A 20,103-nucleotide genomic window follows, 5' to 3' on the forward strand; every position below is an offset into this window, starting at 1 on the left:
GCATTCCGAGCTGCCATGGCTGGGGTAATTTCACTTTAGGGATATTTCACGTGCCTAACACCAGATACATCAGCATCTATGGGCATCAATCAGCGTTGCTGGCACCATTACAAAATGGCGTGCTTGCTACTGTGCCACGAGTGGTGTCATCCATAGAAGTTGATGCATCTAGTACTGGTCGGTCATGTGAACGCTCACGAAAGTGAAACTATACCTGAAAGTGATTGTCTAAAAATACCGCCTCTGCATTTCTAAACGTGCCCAACACCACAACCCAAAGGTGTTTGTTCGACTTTCTTCGACTTGCGGTGTGTCAAATCAAAAGGGACACAAAAGATAGTCAATGTCCAATTATTCGGACTCCCGAGGGACTGTGAAAGCGTCCGAAAAATGGGGCAGTCCGAAAAAGGGAATGCATGCCTTTTACATCCCCAATGAGTTCAAATCGCCACAGGCACTTACAAAATAGCTCTGAAGGCCTTCCAGTTTACGTATTAGGCCTGTCAGTGCTCGTACTGCAACAGGTGATGGTGGGTGCCCGCATGTGGAATTAAGGAATACACATTGTGTTTAATGGCAATTGCCCCTTTCCACTCGGTGTGCTTCACCGCAATACATCGTGTATGCTTCTCCGCGTAACACCGCTGTGTTTCAGCGAAGCCGACTCTTGGGGCCAGGCATTATGCAACACATCATGCTTTCTGCGCTTTGGCTAGGATTACGAAGGCGGAGTCGGCGCCATTGTTGACAATGGAGAATTCTTCCAATGAAAAATGGGCTTGGTAGTGAACGTTAAAGCAGCTAGGTGTAGCGTTGCCACTTTGATGGCAACGACTGCCAGTGGATTGGTGTGCGAAAGCGCCAGTTCGAGGTTGTGAAATACTGAACATGGCGATGGTAGTGGCTTCGATTAATGCTGTTTCAGACCTGTGGTCGCAACAAAAAGTCCGGAGATTCAGACGGCGAAGAGTTTTTGTGTCCGTAATTTCAGATGTTCTTATACATTGGCTCTACGAGGTGTGGTAGTGTCACAAAGACGTCAAAAAAATCGGTTGTTGACTGTAGATGCTAAATCTGTCAAGTCTGAAAGTATTCTTTCGAAAGCCTATTTTCATCAATCTTGCAGTAAGCAGTTTATTACTGGAAGATCAAATGAACGCCACGCTTCTGTTTATTGAACTTTCGGCAGAAGTCCAGTTCCGTATCGTCAACGTAGCATTTTGGATTTCAGTGCGTTTCCTTGTACAGTGTAGGCCGCTTATAATGTAAGTCGCGGGAGTTGTAAAAATCCGTGCTATAAGCGGTACCACGTTATAACCAAAGCATGCTTTTTTCTGCTTTTTTTTATGCCAAACGGACCACCCATCTTTCACATACAATTTATTACATATTTCACTCACACACACATCTAACACAATCGCAACAGAGCACAGAAACCAAGTTCTCCTGACAAGTGCGGCATCAGCGGAAGAACGCTTCTGTTTTCTTCTGGAGATCTTTTTAACAGCACTTCGAACACTTTCGTCCTCTACAAGGCTTAAGGAAGCACTGAAGCGCTTTCTCACTCAAACTGTTCTTCGCACAGTACATCTTCACTTTGCTGAGGTATTCCAAAGTGTCTTTGCATGGGACATGTGGGTCTGGTGTTGGGTCGACATCGTCGTCCAACTTGTCTCCGTTTGCAAGCTCCGCACTACCGCGCACCGCTGCGACAATCACATCTTCTGTGCTCGCTTCCTCGCAGATGAGAAGCTCCGACTCACCGGCATCAATATATTCTTGGAAGGTGCCTGCGATGGAAACAAACTTGCTTTCAACGAGGCCGGGCCACATGTCGTCAGTGTTGACCGTCTATTGGGAACATTGTTGCTTGGCTCATCGGCGTCAAGAGCCTCTGCATTGCGATGAAGCCTGCTTTGTGCAAGCATTTGCTTATTGTACAGTCAACGACCGATTTTTCGGACCCTCTAGGGAGCGTAAAAACGTCCGAAAATTCAGGCAGTCCGAAAAAATAAATGCATGCAAAAAATGCACCTTTTTTCTTTTTTTCTCGGATATAGAGGTAAAGGGTGAAGTACCAGGCTTCCCAAACCCTGCCAAAGCATCAATGAAGGTGCTATAAAAAGAGGCGTTCAAAAACTCTGTATGCAGCCGACTGCTGGTTTATTATGTACATGTGCATCGTCGGGCAGCCAGTGTTATTGCTGCAGTGGCTTGAAGAACTTGTTGATTGTTGTTTGGACGGCGTTCCGGTTGCATGCGATCATATTTGCCTCGATCTGAGCAAGGGTCATGTCAGCACTGTACACTGAGTCAACAGTGCTCGCGTCAACGCGGCGCTTGTAGGCGGCGCAGGCATTGGCTCCTCATTTTCAACATCGGAGTCTTCTGAATCCCCCACAACCTGACGGAATATTCCTTCGTCAGTCAGTTCTGCGCTGAAGTTGAGCTCGTTGTCAGCATCAACAAACTGTTCAAAAGTTATTTCCGTGGGTACAGTACTGCTTTCCGCGCTTCTATGCCATCAGCGAGGACGACAAAGACGGAGTGGGGGCCATCGAAGGCAAGCAAAATCCTGAAGTTGCGAGCAGTGGAGTTCGCTGACGAGCGTCGAAGCACCTAGGCCTAGCGTTGCAGAGCACACTTGACAAAACAGCACAACCACACACCACGCTAGCCAAAACGTGGCGTGCGCAAACGAAATAGTGCCACTCCGGAAACTCCGCCGGAGGCGGAAGTGCGGCCATTTGCAGCAATGAACATAGCCAGCGTGGCCAGACCAAATCGGTGTGTGATGGCTAGATTCGGCTAGTTGTGGTCCAAAGCGGTGATATGCTTCGGCTGCAAGTCGATTTCCTTCGCAAGGGCACTGTGCGAGGAGCCAAAAGACCTTCCGTCGCATCAGAAAGTCCGGAAAATTGGACGGCGGGGGGTTCGAGCGTCCAAAACTCCAGATGTCCTTATACATTGATTCTATGGGGCCCATGGCGGTGCCGCGAAGACGTCCGAAATATCAGGCATGTCCGAAAATTTGGGCGTCCGAAAATTCAGTCGTTGACTGTAGTGGCTTTTACCTGCCACCACGAAGCGGCAGCCATATCAGTCGTGCCCCTTAAATTTGCTTTAAGAGGCTGCTGCTGCTGCACGCTCAGCAAAACTTTCGCAGATGCGTTTTTTGTAAAGTGCCTTTACGGTTGCCATGACGCCCTGGTCGAGCGGCTGACATTTTGCAGTCATGTTGGCAGGCAGAAACTTTGACTTGACTGCAGTCAATTTCGGCTTGATGTTGTGGGCTGTGCGAGAATGAGCACGACCTGTCTCTTCTCTGCCACCATGTCTTCATTTAACTTGCAAAGCCAGTTTGTGAACATGTCTTGCGTCATCCACGCCTTTTTGTTGGATTTGTATGTCACTGGCAGGCACTCTCGCTTTTTAAAGCAATGCGGCCTCTCCGATTTTTCAATGACAAACAGGCGGCGTTTGTCGCTTCTATCCATGTTAGAGCAAAACAACACAGTTATGCGGCCAGAGCAGGCTTCACCTCTCAGCGCAAGAGTGCAGTTGGGCAGAAGGTTATAAAATTCGCCAGCTTGGTCAGCATTGTATACGTCTCTGTCCGTATATGTGGACAGCATGGTTTCCAAATTTAAGCGAAGCCAGACTTTGATGGACTTGTCGTTGTCGTTGACATCACCGCTTTCACCGCACGCCACTTTGCAGCTGATGCCATGGCGATCCTTGAATCGCTGGATCCATCCATTCAGTGGTTTGAAGTCGTTGTGGCCTAAAAGAGCACCAAGGGACTTGGCTTTTTGTTGGAGCATGGGGCCACTCACTGGTATGCTCTGAACCCTAACTTCATGGAGCCATCTGAAGAGCGCTGCATCCATGTCTTCGTACTTTGACGTGCGTATTCTCTTCCGTGACAGGGAAGACAAATCTCGCTGCAATTGCTGCCACAATTTGTTCTTGTTCTTGTATCTGGTCGGCACGGTTCTGTCGGAAATGCCTTATTTGGCCACCACTGATGCCTTCTTCAGCCCACTTTCTATGTCCCTTATAACGCATTCCTTCGTCTCCAACGATAAGGCATGCCTTTCTCACACCGCTTGAAGGCAAGCGCGACAAACAAAAGCCCGACAACACAAGTGCACAGAGGACAACTACGACACGACGAGATCATGATGTGCACACACCAAATGCAACAAAGAGACTGGAAAAAAAGAGTGCGCTATTGCTTCCACCTCACGCAGTGCGCACCCTGATTGGACGCTGCTGTAGTGATGAAAGCACTCGCCCTCCTTCCTCTGAAGTTTCCCGCCCTTTGCCTCCTTTTCGTTTTGCTTTTCGCCGCTGGTCTCCACGCGTGTGCCCATGCTCCCCCTTCTCCTCATTTGTGCGCCTGGCAACCGTGCAGCCGTGCTCAATGCCTCCGAGAAAAGGGCGTGCTCCGTGCGCCGATTTCATGGTTGCGCACTTAAAGGAGCTGCGCTATAACCGGTATTCTGCTTCACGCGCCTACGCAATGAATGGTCCGCCTACATGTACATTGAGTTCTATGGGAGATATATTGGTGGTAAAAAAACCACGCTATAACCGGTCCCACGCGTGAAGCGGTTACATTATTAGTGGTCTGCACTGTATTAGGGCCATTGTGCTTTAGTAAAAGTTCTGGAAACTTGCTGAGTTCAGTCTTTGGCTTCTTAGAACATAACTTAGTCACTATTTACCACTAAAAAAGTTATGCAGATCCAACACACATGCTAGAATCTGTGAAGTGAAGCTTTCATGAAGTAGTTAAGGAAATGCTGCAAGTTTGCCCATTTCGCTCCTTCGTCATTCGCTTAAAGGAAACGGGCTGTTCTCGCACACCTGTGCTATGCAATGGGAGAAATCTTATATCGCTTGTATTTCTTCATTTATTTTACATGTGCCAGCTGCTTGGCCAATCACCCATTTTGGGTATGTGCCATGGTCATACCTGCCAACCCTCCCGATTCGCCCGGGAGACTTCAGATTTTTTACTGAACTTTCCGATTGTATGATCACTGACTTATATCTCCCGAAAAGTGGTCTCTGTTCGTGCAGTAATGGTTTTTGCGAAACCGGCACCGTGGAATCTACAGCCACATCATAATAGTCAGCATCACGAACAACGGCCGCGCTAGCACCATCGGTATCATCGACTAAGCAACCGACTACAGTGCCTCGTAAGCCGACCAAAGCCAGAGCCAATGTAGCTCTTGCATTTCACGCATGCCTTCCTCCATGGTGCATCTTGTTGCTGCTGCTTGTGTGTATGATTAGTGTTGGCTAGGCTGTGTGTGTGCGGTGCACCCTGTAAAGTTAGTCATCGTGTGCTTGATGCCATAACACTATCAAAGCTCAAGAAAAGGTATTTGCAGAAGTTTTTGCGATCTTATACTTGGGAATTTCCGTGCTTTTTGACATCAAGAAAAGAACATTTTGCATTTTGTATAACGTGTGGATGCGACGTCAGCGTATCTCACGGTGGCAAAGGCGACTTGAAACTGCACGTTTCCACGGCGAAGCATCAAAGCTATGTTCGCACCGCTGAGCAGCAAGACAACATAGTGAACTTTCTCCGGAACAACTGCGACGACAGTGTCATACGTGTGGAGTGCATGTTTACGGGATTCTTCCTTGAACACGACCTACCCCTTAGTGTCAGCAACCACATTTGGCCTCTTCTATGGAAAATGTTTCCAAAATGCGACAAGGCAAAGCGTTGTGGATGTGGGCGCAACTCTGAAACGCAACTCTGAAGAATGCGGAGGTGGCTAACCTGAAATTTATTTCACAGGCATCGCTCTCGAGTCTTCATTTCTTTAGTCAGTTTCCCTCAGCTGCTGCCCCGAGATTCCAATGAATCTGTTGTAGGCGCTTTAGATGCTGTCGAAGCTGAGTTTGCTGCACTACAGGCATACAGTCTTCAAGAGGACATTCTGAATGGAGAAAGGCGGGACGTGCAGTGGTCTATGGTTGGAAAAATGAAAAACACTGATGGAAAACATGTTTCACAGAGTTGCTAAGGTGATGCTCAATTTACTCGTGATACTGCATAGCAAGGCAGAGTGAGAGGATTTTTAGCACGGCGCGAGAAACTAGGACAATTCCACTCGTCAGTGTGCAGCACCACCCTCCAACACCGGCTGCAAGTGAAGAGCCGTCGGTCTGGACCATGTTTTGAGCAAAGCTACTCGGACAAATTTTGGAAATGAGCAAAGTCTGCTACGTCAAGGTCCCTGCAAAAGGACTTATCAAACACTGCCTGAAAGTTTGAACGAAACCCCCCTACCCCCCTCGTTCGCACGAATAAGTCTCCAGATTTTCGATCTCGCCAGGCTGGCAGGTATGCATGGTATGGAAATTACAATCGCCAATGCGCAGCAATCTCGGAGCTAGTTGATGGCCAATCCTCTGTTGTCTGTGTATGCCATTGTAGGAAAATCATCAGAATCGACACTTGGTGACCACTTGAAAGACCTAGTTGCTGTTGACACGAGAGAACTGTACATATGTTCGTGGTCTAATGGTTAGAGCATCGGGCTGCTGCACTGAGAGGCCAAGGCTCTACTTGGCAAGGAACCTACTTGGCAAGAACCCAACCAACAGACACAGACAGACCAACCGTACAACCCGGGTGAAAGTATCGGATGATCGGTTTAAAAATTAACTGGAACCCAGTAGGCGCCGTCAAAATTCATAGCGTCATGACGAGCTTGTGCAGGAACTTCAAGGCAGCATCCTCACCGGCCTTTCAATTTCGCATTCCACCTGGCTTATTAAGCTTCCTAGTGTAGAAGTGTAATTTACTAATTGAAATCAACTTACTTCTCTTTTCAAAGAACCTGTCTAGTTGGTTGTGATGCACCAAAAGAATTTCTCAGTGGAAAAGAGGCAGCAGCGCTGTCTGTTTGCTTCTCTGTTGTCTGTGCATTTTCTTGTGCTGAAAATATTTCTTGAAAATATCGAACATTACTGGAGCCCTCCACTAGAGACAGCCCCCAGTGTTACTTTTTTCACCTGGGAACCTCTTGAATTGGTCAGTTTTAGTGCTGGTTGTATGTTTCTCTCTTCCAGTCCATTGTTTTGTGTCACGCTGCAATTACAAGATGATAGCTTACCAACCTGCCCAACTTTTTCTATATAACTGTAAACTGTTGTGCTCCAGCCACTCCAACCTCAGTGTTCACTTTTGCAGGCAGGAAGCCAGCGTTGTTCTATAGGCCCGAAAAGAAAGGTGACGGACGAAACTCCCGGTTCCACAAAGCCAGCTAAGAAGACGCGGAAAGTGAGCGTACACACGCCAGTCTACCACACCCGCAAGGGCACAGGACTGCCTGTTGTCACGCCAAAATTTGACATTCGGTAAGTTACAAATCAAGGGACATTAACACTTTCCTGTCTGCGAGAAATTATGCAGTTCTTGGGTAGTCTAGTAAGCAATTTTTTTACTGCTGCAGGAAACGCTTGATATTAAAATGTATGGTATCAATTTGTAGGAGCAATGTGCTTTCGAATGGTATTATTTTCAAGCAAACATTTATTAACAATTCTTCCAAAAAAATTCATAAAAAATTTGAAACGAAAACGAGAAAACTGCAAAAACATTGATGCTTGTTTGCACCAAGAGAACATAAAAAATTTCAAAATACAGTAATACCTCGTTAAACCATACCCACTTAAACAGTAGCCGGCTCGCGGCTTCAGTACGTTTGAGGCTGCTATCGTCACTGCTAGGGCGCCGCGGCATCAAACAAACACTTTTGTCACGCGAAGTGAATAAATTCTGCATGTTTTTCCCCTTTCATCGCACTCTCTGGGTTCCATTTTTGGCAGGTAAGTGGGCAATTTCATTTCCTAAGCAGTACTACCGTTTAACACATACTTTTTCTGAGCTCCAGTTAACTACGGTTTAACGAGGTTTCACTGTATATATTTTGAACAAAACACTAATACAACATTCCTGCAAATAAAGCTTTCTATCTGTAAAAGTTCTTTATATACAAAGGAAAATGTTAGCCTTTGTGGCTATTGTGCTCGTGCGGCAGCTCTTACAGACCGCCGCACTGCACTGCAGAGTGAAATATTAGTGCAATGCTGAGGTCCCCTCCCAGCTGCCCTCTCACGCAAAGGTTTACTCTTTGCACCGCCACCGGCAAGTGGTCTTGCCCAAATAACATTGACACCCTGCAGGTAACAACTTTAACCTCACACTGGATATCTTCAAATCTGAGCGTGGCAGTGACAAAATGGTTCAGTGTAGAAAACGAAACCTACCAGCGGGTACCTGCTAACGTTCCGGCGCTATTTGACGCACTTTCACCTTCCGAGCTGAAGTCTGGTGAATCAAAATCATCCAAGTACCACCATCAAAACATTCTGATGCTGACCCTTCAGAATCCGTGGAAATTCTCCATTTCCGTAGGGCAGCTGCGCACAACGTTGATGCCAGGTCGGAAGCTATGAGCACTCGTCCTGCCCGAGTAAAAGGCACTTTAAAAATCCCTCTGCGGTGAAGAAAACACAAAACCTAAAATGGAAAAATATTTCATCTTTCATGGTGCTAGCTGTCCGAAAGCACTCCACGCGCAGAAAAATGTAAAGTTAAAACCATCTGTACCATGCTATTGATGGGTATAGGCACTGACAGGAAAGTATTAAGCAATAGTCATTGTTAAAGGAGCATCGACGTGTAATTTGGAAGCTGTTTAAAATAGCCCATATTCTCATCTGTGAAAGGGTGAAAAATCAAGTGTGAGGGTTGCAAAATGCTTGCAAGGTGTTATAAATTGATACTGAAGTTAGTCTCAAAATGCTAGCTAGGCCTGGTGTCATTGACGTCATCGTGCCGTCAAGAGAGTAAAATTTGCTGTCGTAGTAAAGCAATAAGGCTAGGTATGGTTTAGGTATGATGGTACGACGTTCATAAAGTCAGAATGAACAGGTACTGTACATGTTTACTCTAATTCCTTCACTCGTGTGACGGCTACATTGATCACGTGAATAAAGTGAGCCAGTGTGAGGATGCATGAACCTCTCGGGTACCAAAACTGGTTCAGGGAAACATGTATTACATAAGTTACTTGAACACTCTGACACTTACCACATTCTTCCAACAGTCTAGAGGTTTCGATCCTTGATTTAATAGAAAATTAATGACAAGTTGGAAATGTGATGTTGGTGATTTTTTAAAAAACGATGAGTGCATAGCGGATAAGAGAACTGCAATGAAATATTGAACCACGCAAAAATTCCAGTTTCATGTAGTGCGTGTACGGAGCAGCCCCCTACAATATTTTGTTTGAAGAACAAGTGGATGCGTCACAAAAGTTTAGCGAATCTAAACATTTTTATGCCAAAACTGAAAACGCTGCCATCATCTCACTGTAGATTGTGCAGAACTCGCAGTGTTGAGAATCGCCACGATACCTAGGTGCAAGTTCCGCAAGTTCCGTGATAGGGTGACATCCACTACTATCTGAAAAATACAGTAGAACCTTGTTGATGTGTTCCCATTACGTATGTTTACTCGGTGCCAACGTTCGCAATCGAGAACACAAAAAATTACCCAATAGAGTTGCGCTCATTTTTTTACCGGTTTATACATTCCCGGAATGCATGACTGTTCGGCACCAATATTCCGTATGTCGCCAAACTGTGATCATATGATACATATTCCGGCTGCTAGATCACATGTAAACAAGAAAAATTGTGGCACACGCGATCGAGAACAGTTTATAGCTGCCCGCTGCAGTAGCTTCACTTCTATACTCGCCTGCCCTTCTTGCATGAAAACGCCGGTCCGTACTCAGTTTCTCATTTCGATACCAGAAAATCTTTTCCGGGGTCGTTGCTCGCGCCATTCACAGCTATCACCGCCAATCCTATCACAATAAGCATTTTCACCTATCTATTTCACAGTGCGTAGTGCCGCCGGAAGCGTAGTGCAGGCTTTTAATAGGCGATAACCGAAATGTGCCGCCGTTCCCTGCTGCAAACTGCGATCATAAACATTTTTTGGCCGTTAGATTCCATGTAAACAAGAAAATGCATCGAGGCGTGCCCAAACAAGACAGTATATAGCAGTCTATCGCATGAAAACGACAGCGCAAACATTTTCTTATTCTAGCGGTACGAGCAAATCTCCACCCCGGTCGTTGCACGCCGCATTCACAGGTATCACCACCAAACCTACTGCAATAAGCATCTTCACCTATCTGTTTCACAGCGTGCGGTGTGTAGTGCCATTGGTAGTGTACTGCACGCTTTTAGTAGGCGATAATCCAAACACTGCAGTTCGCTGCTGCAGGCAACGCTGATGTGGGCATCATGTTTCGCTTCGGTGACATCTGGAGTCACCCACCACCTCAATTTCTTTTCGGTTTCCCGTCGCCTTCTTAAAACACCACACAATAGGAAAACAACAAAACATGCCTCGGGCCACCAGAGCACCACCAACTTGATGCGCGTCGGCGTCTCGTGCCGCAACAATTCACGCAACACTTCACATTGTGCAGATGTCAGCAATAGTTGAGTCTGTCAAATTTTGTAGTTACTTCGGATCGTACACCTTCCAGGTTAGTATGTTTTGTCTGTTTCTTCAAGACGTATGAACGAGGTTCTACTGTACTGTATAGGATGCCATGTTCGCACATTTGTGTCGTATCTGCTTACCACCAGCTGTCTGTGTTGTCTGGTTAAGTGTTAAATACTGTTAATAAGGAAATCGAACAAGTACCAGCACTGCAGCTCTGCCAGTATTGCTTCAATAGTACAACGTAGACCACTTATTGCTTAAGTCCCTGGAATTGCACTATAAGTGGTACCACCCTATAACTAAAAGTAGCGTGCAAAGGCTGCATGTGTGCAAAACATGCACACCAAGCAGCCGCACGCATGCAATTATTGGAAGCATGCGAGTGGGCGTTTTGAATCCGTTTAAATTTACAACAGTTGAAATGTTAATGTCCAAGTACCCGCTGCCTTCGCATGAAGCAGACAAAGTAATTTCTTAAAAACCGACGCTGACCGAAATTTCAGATGCTGTACAGTGTCTTGGCCGATTTCTTGGACTGAGCGGCATATGCATGGTGTCAAAAACATGGTGAAAGTGGACAAAGTTTCCGCCATTCAAGTGTTGCCCATGCTTCCTCTTTTGTTATCAAGGTGGTTTCTCTGCTTTCCATTTGCCATACAGCCATTGCAATGGATTTTGTTGGCTCAGCACCAAATCACAGCTTTGGTCACTGACAAGGCGCATGGGTTAGGCCAGCCGGCGGGGCGTTGGGCAGCATGTCATCGTAGGAAGCTTACCCTTGATACGTTCGTACCTGTAGACAGTTATACATAGTGATCACACTTGTGATCGCATGCATGTTCTGAACTGACGGCAGTGCATGCGAAGTGGAGTTTGGTTTCTCGGGCGATCAGCTGTGGCAACTACAGTGGAATCTCGATAAACTAAATGGCTTAAACAGAACACCATCCTCGTGGTTAGTTGGTTTGGTATTCATGCGATTGTATTCATTTTGTCTCTCAGTAAATTGAACTCCTGATAAACGGAACGAATTTCCCAGGTCCCTTAAGGTTCTGTTTAGAGTCTACTGTACTTTGAATGCCTACCAAGTTTGTATGTGCACACACTGGTAGGAACGGCAGAAGCTCACAAGTGCTCATAAAGCCTCATAGCTCCAAACTTAATTTGCGGAACACTGCTTAAACTGACAGAAGTCAAGGTCACACGCTCAATATCTGCACATGATAATGACGCGCATCGCAACGGCTGCAAAGAAACAAGCTGCATTCAGTGTAGTACACCACTGATAAGCAGCCTAACAAAAGGCTTCTCCATCGCCTAGGCAACCACCGCGTACCCGCATTGTGCTGCTGCCGTTTTTGTTTGTTTGTTTTCGCCAATTCATTCGTTCCCTCCTCATTTCATGCTTCTCCTCCTCTGCATCGCCCTCGTTGCTCTCCCTTACCATCGGCTGGCGTACCTCATTGAGAAGCGTGCTCGCTACTGCGCTTGTTGGCGGGATTTTCCTGCAGAAACCACATTATAACTGGTATATCATCTCTCACAGCTGCACTGTAAGGGGTATGTGTGTACATGGAGTTCTATGTTAGGGTAAACAGTAGTCGGGAAAGTCCTCGTTGTAGCCACGTCCGCACTATAAACGGTTATGTTATAAGTGGTCTAAACTGTATATACCAACTAGTACTCGTTTAGTATGGCCAATTTAGTCAGAGCGAAATTTCATAGCAGTTGGCCTGCTCAAGGTTGAATGTAAACAAAGTGCCAAGTTTTGATGCCGAAACAGACCCCTGTTCACCTAAAAGCAATGCATGTAGTCCAATATGTTCGGTGACACAGGGTGCACGTAATTTGAGGAAAATTTGACTGCTGGCTGGTTGGTTAAATGTACTGAAATTTGTGCATAGATACTACAACAAAAAGAGGCAAACACGACACCAAGCGCTTGGTCTCTTAGGTCAGAACATGACTTAATGTTTCCTCTTTTCTTTCTTTTTTCCTTTTCTTTTTTCTTTTCTTTTTGCAATATTCGCATCCAAACTTAATCAAGAGTGCATGTGTACATATCTAGGAGACTGCCATGTGTCTGGTTTATTGCATTTGTGATTGATTCGATATACAATCCCTCTAAGCACAGATATGAAGGCAGGTGCTTCTTCGTCGCAACTGCACAAGCAGAATTCCCAGGCAGTATCGTGGCTAATGTCTACATAAGAGGCGTTCAGGCTCGTTGCTGTGAGATGTTGCTCTGGTGCTGCTGAGTCAGAGTTTCCCGTCTCGCCAATTCATGGCACTGTAAATCGCAGTATGATCACTGTGTGACCACCCGTGAGCAAAAGTACAGAGCACAGGCTTGCCGAAAAAAAGTAATTTCATCGTAATTTAGATGCACAAGCTGAAATAAGCGCAGTGGAAAGCTTGCAATGCCAAGTTTGGACTACAGTCCTCAACTTCACGTCGCATTTGTAGTTGCATTTGTCCATTTCTGTTGGCCTCTGCCCAGGTCCAGTTAATTCTTTATTGGCAAAAATTGACTGCATTGTTTTCTCGGACGATCCAAGGACTGAGCTTAGCAATGTTCAAGAAATCTTGTGGTGCGACAACAGCCCAGATCCAAAAAAATTTGCAAGGAGATTCAACCTCCAGTTGAAATCGATGAAAGACAGTCTTCTTGAGCGAGATAGGGGTGGGATGGGGGCGGAGTCACTGCGCACAGAGTTTTATCACGTCGCTCCACGCGTGAGGGTAGTGGGAGGAGCTTCACTCAAGTTATTCTTTTGCTGAACTACCGGGATTGGCCCACATTTTGATGTACGATGACATGTTAATTAATATTAAATATTTTCCACAATTGAACATGCAAAAACTACAATACGATTATGAGGTACGCCGTTATAGGGGAATGTGTCAATGTTGTGATGGTTACAGTATATGGCTTCTGTGCCGCAAGTCCTCTGTTCGAATCCGGCCGTTGGATAATTGTATTCATATATTTGTTTAAGAATTCACAACTTCGCCATAAGGCTGGCTAAGTAAACACTCATAGTGTGACATGCGCAGACACTCGTGAACAGAAAGAACTCAATATCCGCAAGCATCATGGGCTAGAACTACAGGGTCTTGTCAGCGTTGTTTCCTTGAGTTGACCTTGCTTTCCCGTACTGCAGCATGCTTATGGTGGGCAGGGTCTGCTTCGTGCTTTCCACTGCAAGGCTTTGTTGGCGTTGTCACTTTGCCTTGGCCTCCTGTTCCTGCAGCCCCAATGTCTGGTCGCCTCCAGCATTGAGCTGTAGCAAGTGCCATGCATGCAGCAGCACGCTGTTTCTGCATATGGACCAACGGAATGGTCCTTGCACGTATGCAGGCCCTCCTTGATTCAGTGCGATTATTGTTTCACAGGAGCTTCTTGTCGGATGTTCCGATAATTAACACGCGAAGGCATGTTTGCGCAATGTGAGGGAGCGGTGCTTCGCTGCAGAAACCCCCGCACCAACAGGTATTGCCGTGCTCGTTACGTGTGGGAAATGATGGCACAAGCTGGCAGGGTCTTGGTAGATCTCGCAGTTCGTTCGAGCAAGCAAGGCTTTCTCACCTGAGGTCTTAGAATACAGCTGTTTCTTTGCATCAGGCCGTGCGATTGGAACACAAACACGACATTCGAATTCCCATTTAAAGGAAAAGCGTACAGTTAATGTGCGTACTGTTCTTCAGAAGACTTATTAAAAGTAACGAAATTTGTGCTTTTATGTATAATTATTGACAGTAATTGATGCGCATTGCAACAAACGTGCCACACGCCTCAAGGCGCAGGCTTGCACGTGGGAAATGCTTAAGGATGTTCTATTCCGCCTGCTGTGGCATGCGCCCGGGGTCTGTAGCAACAAAGCTGAAGCCATTGAACATGTTTTCATTGATTGTAATAATGCCATTTCTTTTTGGATATATTGCAGAGAACTTTAAAGATAGACCTACCCCTCAATCCACATGGCATTCATTTTTTATCACCTGAAAGTGATTTTCAACAGATGGATGTTAATTTATACGCTGCTGCATGCACTTTGGCATAGTCGGTTGGTATATACGCACAGTAATGTTAAAGGCCAATCTGTGCACGAGTACTCTGTAAAAAATGGTTGTGAAAATATGTGATGTGTATAAGACGATTGGGGGTGTGGGGAGGACGGCAGTGAAGATGCAATGTCAATTTTCTATCCTTTAAAACACATAAGCATGGTCTGTAATCAAACACCTATTCAGGCTTGTAGCCAGGCTTGAAAAAGAAAAAAAAGGAAAAGCAGAAAAGCACCTGTAGTCTAAGGGTTAGAGCATCAAGCTGCTGTGCTAAGTCTTCTGTTCGAATCCTGTTGTCTCACAATTTTATTTATTTATTAGTATGTATTATATATATAACATTTATATATTCACAACATCATGACAGCCAGTGGTCCAAGGGTTGCATATCGGCCCACGATAAGAGGCTAGAAACACCTGATACGGAAAAGTGGTGGTAACACGCTAAAAAGTATTTTAGACACTTTCAAATCCTTGACGCTCATTGACATACCAAAGTGGGGCTGCAGCACAAAATTCAAATAATGGAACTATGACCGTCTTTTCCTCTTTATTAATCAAATGACCAGTACCACAAAATTAACGGAAATATAGTTTCGAAAGAATACATTACCAGTGTAAGCTAATTTAGTGTTTCTATTTAGTGTCTGTTTAGTGCAAGTCCTGTAGTATGTTTGTTTTGTGTTCTACAGCTTAAACAAATATGGGAAATATTTTCAGAAGTGTGTTCACTCCTGCATTTTACCTCTGTAGAATTCCCTTTGCTCTAGAAAGTTGCCACAGCAACTTTCTGTATGCGTTTTTCTGGTAGCCTGGTCAGACCTGTAAGTAAGGTTGCAAAAAAAAAAAAAAAAAGTTCTGATTACCGGTGACACGTTAGTTTTATTAATGCCGATGGTGTCTCTTGACACATCAGCCTGGCATTTTTTCACCTCCTGGGCTGTAATAACACATTACGTGCCTGCGTTCACAGGAAGCGGCCAGCAGCAACGCGACCAGTGCGGCGGGGCGAGACACTGCTGTCGCTGTCGGGCAGTCCTGTTGAAGCAAAGACGTCGGCGGTCCCTATTCACATTCACATCAACAAGGGCCAGGTGAGCAGACTTTATTGTGGAAAATGGTGTTTGATGTGTGCTTAATCCGGAGGTGTAGCAGTGAGACCAGTGGGACGGAAATGACTGCACATCCAGAACATGGACTAACAGCCTGCTTTATCAATATCGGGAAGACCGAATACAGATGTGGTCGGCTTATGTTAATTCGACCCTGATGGGACCTATGAAACTGATCGAATTATCCGGTGGGTCAAATTAAACAAGAGGCAGAAACAAAGTGTCAAAGCACGCCACTGATTACTTTGGCAGTACTTGCCTGATATTAAACTGCCCTCGAGTCAGATGTGTGCCCAGTTTCTGTGTGTGCAAAGTAAAAAACTAAGGTAGAAATTACCTTAAAGCTCCTAAGTAGAAATGTAACATGCACCTAATTTTATAGCAAAAGAAACTTTTGCTACAACGGGAGCCAGTTTCCTAAAGTGAAATTTGCCACAGTATTCTTTTTCTCTAAGTCGGCTCCACCAAAATACATCTGTTATGCGGCAAAGCATACAGTTGTTGCGAAGACTGTTTTGCTTTCGTGTCCAATTGTGCCACACGTGCTATTTCCAGCCCAATTTTCCTTAAAAGGGCCCTGAACCACTTCTTATCGAAGTGGAAAAAGGCATTTGAAGTGAAACTCGGCTATTTCAGAAATACTTTGCTGTAAAAAGTACTTCAGTGCGTTCAGCAGAAGCGCATTTAGTGGCAATCAAACACGATCTCCGCTGTCTCCGCTGTGCTCCCCTTCCTTCTTCAGTGCCTTGCACGGCGAAGGCTAAAGCACAGTGAGGCGTGCCTGCAACGCTCCTCCTGTCACCGTGGCACGCAGTTCACTTTGATAACATAGGTGCCACAACTTCTGCCTTTGGCGCCTACGACGTGCTAAGCATAAGCCAAACGTGGTTGTCCTCAGCAAGCCGCAGTGCGCTTAGCCACTGGACTCGTGGTGGCAAAAAACATCCTTGTATTGTATAAGACAAAATAAAGTGTTACTTCTTCAGTTCTATTTCATCTTTAGAAAAAGAACTCATTGAAATTTCTCTTGACGATGCAGGTGGCCAAAAGGTTTTGCTTTCGCTCAACTCCGTGCTGCCCACGCTTTCGCTTTTCAGTAGTTTCGTTATCGCGTGGTGCCGTGCAGGCTTTGCTGGCTCACAAAACTTGCGCGAACTGCAAGTAGCAGAGAATTCAACTTCCATGTGATGTTGCGGGATGCCCGGACAGTCTATGCCACTTGACCAAAAAGCAGCTGCTGCGGCGAATCCACAGCTCTCTCGGCCCGGTGCTGCCATCTGTCGGGCACCGTTTTACTCACTGACAGAAGCAAAGGGTGGTGATGGCATGTGCAACATCACCACTCCCTCGATTGGGTGATAGATTTGAATTTTGAAAAAGGTACTCAGACCTTTGAGATGAAATTTTCTCGTAAACTAAGGCTTTTCTGGCACGACAGAAGCGTTGCAAGGTTTCCTGAAAGGTATTTTGACAGTCCAAGTTGGCTTAGTATTTGCCTTCAGTGTTCCTTTAATTTTTGTTAAGAACCACATTTTACTGGATTACAGTTCATTCCCATTACAACAGATATGAATACGACAGTTTTACATAGCAGACCATACACCCTGCTTGTATTGTTCCTGTAACAAATTCTGCTTTTAATGTGTCGGGCTTTCATAGACTATCTGCTACAGTGGGCAAGGCATTGGGCAAATTTTGCCTAGATGACTCGCTGTCGCAACAGAATATATCACGCAACTATCTCCAGGTTTATCATTTTGCTGTTAAACACTGTGCTGTTACATTTATTGTTATAATAATCTTTGTATGGTGTCCTAAAAATTTACTTTATACCTTATTTACTCAAATCTAGGCAGTCTCAGATTCTAAGCAGACCCCCCAAAGTCCGAAGCCAGGGAAAAAAAAAACTTGCCTCGAACATAGGCCGTACGGACAAATGACAACAGCATTCACAACATGAAAGCTGCATTTATTGAACATGAACATGCTGAGCTCATTCTACATCGCTCTTCCTTATCACTGTCATCTCATTGCGGCTGGGGCACACAAAAATCTCCCGTCGCCCCCTCCAAGGACGGACATTTTTCTTGGCGTACTTCGCAAAAAAAGGTTGAACCTCAAAGGGTTACTTCGTACCGTCGATGTGAAGATGTTGACATGGCATGAAACCACATCTTTTGTTGTCGTATCTCAAATTTAACAAAATAACTTTTTTTTTTCTAAGCCTTCTTGTTCATTCACCTGATAATTCAGAAAATTTGGCGGCCCCTTCTGCGTAAGGAAAATAAATTGGCAACTCTACGTATTTGCACAAAAGGTGAAATTTCAATATAACGATGCAAATTGCCAATTTACCAGTTTTTTTTTTTTTTTTCTATATCGAGGCTCAACTCTATATTCATTGTGGTGCCCTGCCTGGTCAGACCAATTGAGTCTAGTACATAACAAAACAAAATAACGAATTAATTTTGAATCTTTGCACGCACCCAATTTAACACTTTCCTCTCTCTACAGGTGGTGAAGGTTACAGCCAGCAATAACGGTGACACAGCAGTTCAAGAGCTGTACAAGGCCATAAAGAACCTGTGCGGGAAGATTTGATGATGCAGCACAAGGCCAGGCATTGAACAAAGAGTCTCTGGAAACCCCCCTTTTTATGATTTCTTCCTATGAAAAAAAACAAAAAATTGCAACATTTTACTCCACTTTGGAATTTTTGTGTTTTATCATCTTGACTGCTGCAGCTTTTGACATGACCTGTATCACAAACTTCAGTCATGCAAGAAAAAATAAAGTTGCATAATCTTTTAGTTCAGTTTGCTTGTGTGATTCTTGAAGTAGAAGCTGGATTGGGTACTGAATAAAATTCATCCATCGCAGATACACTTCACAATGCTTCACGAGAACAGGCACCCACATCAGGCTGCATGTTTCATTTGCAATGACTTTGGGAAAGAAAAACTTCTAAGTGCAGCAATTTCGCACTGACAGAGAGGGAATAAACATACTGAGGTGTTTGTGGTTACCTTGATTAGTCTTCCTAAATAATTGCAAGATGATCTTAAAAGCATGGGCAGATTTTTCAATAAGGAAATTAGTGTCCGAAGCAGAAACATGGAGTTACCATGATTATTAGTGCCAGACTTCTGTGTAAAACAGGAACTCTAATGACTCATTGGTATTTTGTTAATTTAAGAGTTGCCCAGTTTGTATTGGCTTTCCAGTAGCATAGTTTGCATTTAAAGCAAGTTTCCTTTAGACTCATTTTCTTGCATTACTTACTGCTTTTGAACAAACTTGAAACATTGTTAAACTTTAAGAACATTCGGATGAGATGAAGTAAAAAAGTTTATAAAGTTGAAGTTTTTAGATACGTTGACGATTTTTTAGTTATTGAAAATAGATGCCCCTTGCCATGCCATGAAATGGTGGAGCATCTTTTAGATGTTTTTAGAGCAAACGCAAAAGGACTTACTTTTACTAACAAGCTTCCGAAGGACAGTTTGTTGCAGATTTTAGACCTTAACCTAACACTTAAGAGTGATCACGTTTGCTGTGGCGTACCTCCCTCGAGGTAAAAAAGAATTGCTACAATATGACTCGGCGCACTCTGACTGAAGCGTGGAATCGCCTTACTTTGCCTTGAATTGGCTCTGCGCAAGTCATGTGTGCATGTGATGCAGGCGAGTTTTTGCCATCAACTTGAGAGGCGTCTAGAAGCAGGCTACCCTCAGTCTGTCTTAAATGCCGTGGTTCAGTCCCTCCTATAGAAGCTAAAAACTACTGCTGCGAGTGGGAAAATGCACTCGAAGGAAAGGGAGCACGTAAAACCAGAAATAGTACCTTATGTGCACCATGTGAGCCATAACCTTGAGAAGGTAGCTACCAGATATGGCATTCCGGTTGTCTTTCCGGCTTCCAACAAGTTAGCTCAGTTGTCCCCCCCAGATCACATGCGAGGGGCCGCGGGGTTGCCAGAAGCAGCACGCCAAACATTCCAGGGACTGTGTTGAAGCGATGGTCTATGAGATACCCCTAGGTTGCGGCAAGTCATACGTCGGACAAACGGGACGTTGTATTAATGACAGACTGAGGGAGCAAGCTAATAGCATTGGTAAGTGTGACAAGGCGCATCTTCCTGCTCACTGTAAAGCCTGTCGTTGTACGCCATGCTTCGAACAAGTATTGATTCTTGGCAGAAGTAGGGACCAAACTGCAAGGGAGTTGTTGGAAGCGTTTTATATTAAAAAGAAAGGGTCTGATTGTGTCAGCGATACATCTATCATGTTATATTCCACAGAAATGTGCTTTATCCAAAGTATGTTATCATGACCATGTTCTGTCACACCTTGGCTCCCT

The 20,103-nt window shown here is 45.0% G+C and overlaps 1 protein-coding gene across 2 annotated transcripts in view; it reads left to right on the forward strand.

Annotated features, from left to right (window-relative positions):
• The window catches only part of LOC142584289 (uncharacterized), a 48,989-nt gene extending 30,435 nt beyond the window's left edge, over nt 1–18,554 (forward strand). For both annotated transcript variants that reach the window (XM_075694428.1, XM_075694429.1), the window contains exons 7-9: nt 7,226–7,392; nt 15,606–15,726; nt 18,259–18,554. In XM_075694428.1, coding sequence (XP_075550543.1) covers nt 7,226–7,392; nt 15,606–15,726; nt 18,259–18,345 — 375 coding nt within the window. In that variant the 3' untranslated portion in view covers nt 18,346–18,554. The remainder of the gene's footprint in view (nt 1–7,225; nt 7,393–15,605; nt 15,727–18,258) is intronic.
• Nucleotides 18,555–20,103: the final 1,549 nt, after the last annotated feature.

This window comes from Dermacentor variabilis, chromosome 6 (assembly GCF_050947875.1).
Source record: "Dermacentor variabilis isolate Ectoservices chromosome 6, ASM5094787v1, whole genome shotgun sequence".
Taxonomy (NCBI): Eukaryota; Metazoa; Arthropoda; class Arachnida; order Ixodida; family Ixodidae; genus Dermacentor; species Dermacentor variabilis.